General features: G+C 37.9%; 1 protein-coding gene across 1 annotated transcript in view; it reads left to right on the top strand.

Annotated features, from left to right (window-relative positions):
• The first annotated feature begins 212 nt into the window (after positions 1-212).
• Positions 213-4,298, top strand: part of LOC113072565 (C-Jun-amino-terminal kinase-interacting protein 1-like) — an 18,715-nt gene continuing 14,629 nt past the window's right edge. The window contains exons 1-3 of the mRNA XM_026245554.1: positions 213-267; positions 1,031-1,139; positions 2,089-2,200. Of these exons, the coding sequence (XP_026101339.1) occupies positions 213-267; positions 1,031-1,139; positions 2,089-2,200 (276 nt within the window). The remainder of the gene's footprint in view (positions 268-1,030; positions 1,140-2,088; positions 2,201-4,298) is intronic.

Here is a 4,298-nt window from a genome sequence, read left to right as displayed (position 1 = left end):
TTATTTTTTTTATTCTTTTTTTTTTCTTTTTTTTTTGTTAATGAATGAATGAATGATAGGAATGACATCTATGATTTTCTAATATGTCTTATAACGGTGTGCCTTCAGTGCACATCTGAGTGAACTGCTCAACATCCAGTAGTGTGCTGGTGTTTATCTCATACTGGCATTGTAGTAATGCAATAGAGCTGCTGTGTGCAGAGCTGATGTGAATGGCGTCCTGTGGGAGCTGCGCTAATGAGAGAAGAGCTCTCAGCTCCTGCCCAGGTCAGCTAATGTCTGCTCTTATAGAGCATAATGACCATGGAGAGACTCTTATCTCTGCCTCTTTGCCCGTTTCTTTTTCTTCATCCTCCATCTTCTGCAGAGTCCCGCAATGAAACGGATCTCCTCCGAGTCAATAACACGTTATCTACAATCACCCCACCACACAATGTAAAATAAAAGAAGACGAATGTAGGATCTGTCAATAACACATTTGTGTTTCTATTAATGAAATGCAAGGAGATCTGAATCTAATGAATGGGGTTTAGGAGGAGTTCCTCATGAACTTTAATGACACAGTACAAATCACAGACAGCCTTCCAGATATTTTCATCTGTTATCAATGCCATCGATTCCCAGCAGGCATCTCTTCGCCGAACAAGCCTGCACTTGTGTGGAGGTGGCAACTTGAGCCGCATTGATCTGGACCATCAATCACTGGGGTGGCAGACTCTTTTAGCCTCTCTCTCTCTTTCTCTCTCTCTCTGTCTCTCGCTCTCTCTCTTTCTCTATCTCTCCCCCACACTCATCCACTGCTGACTTTAATGGCTCCATTGAAGGACACACGCAGAGCAAGGAGTGTCAGGGGTGTACAGTAGGATGGTTTCCAGGGGAAGTGAAGACCTCCACTATGGCTTCCCGTGGCTGATGTAACCCCCCTGAGGACCTTCGTGGAGGACATTTCTGTATGGGGTGCCGGACTTGTGGTGGATAAAAAATAGTGTCATAATTGTCGACTCCATCAATTCCACCCATCCCCCCCCAGCCAAGAAGGGTCCGGTGGCACCCCGCCCTGCCCCGCAGATGGTGCTCAGCCTGGCCATGGACTCGAGAGAGGATGGGGACAGCTGGATGGAGGAACAGTGGGAGAAATGGTACAGTAGTGATGCAGCTGTGTCCCCTACACTGCCTTTTTACGCTGCACTTAACTGACCTTGGATCAGCTTGTGTTCTCTGAAATAGTCCAATAGGTAGTTTGGTGTGCACGAAGGAAACCGATATAGGGTTATGGATAAAACTGAAGGTTTTGTAAGTTAATGAGTATATAGTGTTTCTGATCTAAAATAAGGCTTCATTTGCTGTCTTTTACATGGTACTAAATCATAATCAAAAGTTACGACTGTAATGTGCAAAAAGACGTTTATAGTTATGCTAGGTTCATTGGGTTGACTGAATTCATTATCATGTTAAATTGTCTTGTTCATCTTATCTAGAAATGTGGGCGGCTGCACAATTGCAGGTATATAAACAGGAAGTATTGTGAAATTAGTAAGTCTGATTGTCAGTAAACGGCTAGCTTGCAGATAGTGGGTAAGACTGCTTAAAAACAACTTTATTTCTAAACATTAGGTAGAATAAATAATACTGTCATTAAACAAGTTCATACAATGTGTTAAATGAGCATTTAGGAGGAAAAATTAAACCGAAGAGTTGTTTGTTTTTGCTTGTGCTTTCTGACAAGATTTTCATACGTGTAACTTAATTCTGAATGTAACATTTGATCAAGTCCGTAATTTTATTTCTTTTATGTAAATTTGTTTTTATATGAATATAAATTTATATAAAGGTTTATTAAATAAATGTAAATTATAAACTAAAAGTTAGCAGAATTTCCAACTGATACCTGCAGGATTACATTAAATGACTAAAAGAAATTTTTTTTTTTTTTTTTTTTTTACATATAGGCCTAGAAGTTTACAGCATTGCAGTAGTTGTGAAGTTATCAGATGAGCAGGAGAGCCTTGCCCTCTCTCTGTGTATGATTGTGGAGAGATGACGTAGTGTGTGTGTCCGTGTCTGCGTGGGTGTGCTGGCGCTTTACAGGTTAACCCACGATATCAGTCTGAATGAATACGAGGATGACGACCTGTCAGAAGTGACAGAAATCACAGATGAGAACGGAATCACTCTCAGCCAGCTCGACCTCAATTCTAAAGTAAGTCTGTACCCTCAAATACACTTACTGTATAGACTTTAGTCTGTTTTCATAAGCTGGAATTTGGTAAATCAATATATTTTCATACACTCTCAGATAAGAGATACAAAAGTTGCCACTGGGGTGGTACCTACCTTTTCAAAATGTACCTTATGTACCTCTAAAGGGAGCATATTTGTTATTTAAAAGTGAATATTAGTCAGCGCTGATGGCCTTGTGGGCAGTACACTGACAATGTTGTGCTTTGGGTGTCCCGAGTTAGTGGACCTGTCCCGATCCCACCCCTGCTCTCTCACCCACTTAGCTTTCTGTTGACCTACTGTCCTATCTAAATAAGAGGTATAAATCGCCAACAATAAATCTTTAACATTTATGTGCATATTATAGCACATAAATGGTACATATTAGTACTTTTCTTAAAAAGATACTGCCCCTGTGATTGATTTTGTACATATTTTCTAAGAAAGAATATATATATTTAAGCAATACATTTCTATGTGATTTTCAGTACTTTATTTATTTGCACACATTTGGTTGAATATGTATTTTGGTGTCAGGCTTTACTCTGATTTTTGGGAGGTGTGCCAAAGCACCACCTGTACATGCCTATATGGGTTAATTAACATCTGCTCTGAGCCTGTAGCTAATCTCCAGTGGGCTAAAATCCTGCTATGAATTTACAGCTCACTACCTTCGACTAGTTCAGGAGTCAAATGTTACACTTAACATTTGATTTATTGATTTATTAATTTAACTTTGAAAAACAAAAGATAATGTAAAGGCTCTCAGTGTGTATAAAAGAGCAGCTTGGACATTCTGCAAAACATTTCCTTTTATGATCAAAACAATGTCAAACAGGTTTAAAACTATGATGGTGAGTAAATAATGACCAAAACGTTAACTTTTGCATGATCTATCCCTTCCATTTTTAACCTCCCTTGTGTCCTCCCTTAATTAAAATGTATTTCAAGAGTATAATTACCGTTAGTGAAGTAATCACAGTTATCTTAATTCAAAAACAGCAGCCATCAATGGGCGCTCCCCATCACAAAGTAAAACGTTTGTGTGGTTTATATATACCATATCTCCACCCTAAAACCAAACAGTCACTTATCTTTCCATGAGACACAGTCTGGAGCTGAATGAGGAATCATCTGACGGTGCTGAGCTTGGTGAGCTGTTTACCCCACAGCAAAAATAGATTTCTAGGTCAAAGGCACATCCTCAGTTTCCATGTATCGCAGTCCAAATATATGTAGAGATTGAGTATATCAGTATTCATATGACTATGAGTGAGTGAGGTCACAATAGAGGCTGTTGTGTTCAGCACCAGTTAGCATAGCAGTCAATTAGCATTAGACATGAACACTGAGGGGAGATGTCAAAGTCAATCACATCTGTTTATCTTGGATGTCATCGTCTAAGCATTTAAACGAGCAAAATCCCTCATAATTTCACAGCCTTTTTTTTTTTGTTATCATGCGCATGCTAACATACATTTTCATGTTACAGACATTAATGCATTTAAGCGTAACTGAATGTTATAAATTGTGTGTTAATGCCAATCGCATTAGACTGTTTATCATGGATATCATCATTTCACAACTTAAACTTAAAAACCCTCATTTATGATTCCACAGCGTCTTTTTATGCAATAGTTATTATCATAGCATAAATGTTTATGCTTAGAAAAGGTGCATTTTAAGGCAATAAAGCACAATTGGACAGTGTGATTGAACAAAAATCCCTAGTTTATGATTTCACAACATTTTTACGTGACTATTAGCATCATAACATAAGAGTTTATGCTAAGGAAAGCTGTATAAATAGATAATTAAGTTAGCATTGCATAGCATAATTGGCTTTGACACAGTGAGAAGTTATATTCAGTCACATCCAATGGTTCAGCTTGATCATTGACAACTAAAAAGTCTCTCATTTATGATTTCACAACTTATTTTTGTGATAATTAGCATCAGAAGTTCAAGACAAGCAGGCAGTTAAGCATGTCTTGATTTTTATATCTGACTAAAATAAAAATACCTCTTTTAACATTTCACATACCCTTATAATGCAATGATTAGCATTATAAGAAAAT

The sequence above is a fragment of the Carassius auratus genome, unplaced genomic scaffold (assembly GCF_003368295.1).
Source record: "Carassius auratus strain Wakin unplaced genomic scaffold, ASM336829v1 scaf_tig00009499, whole genome shotgun sequence".
NCBI lineage: Eukaryota > Metazoa > Chordata > Actinopteri > Cypriniformes > Cyprinidae > Carassius > Carassius auratus.
This window is presented reverse-complemented; position numbering and strand designations above follow the sequence as displayed.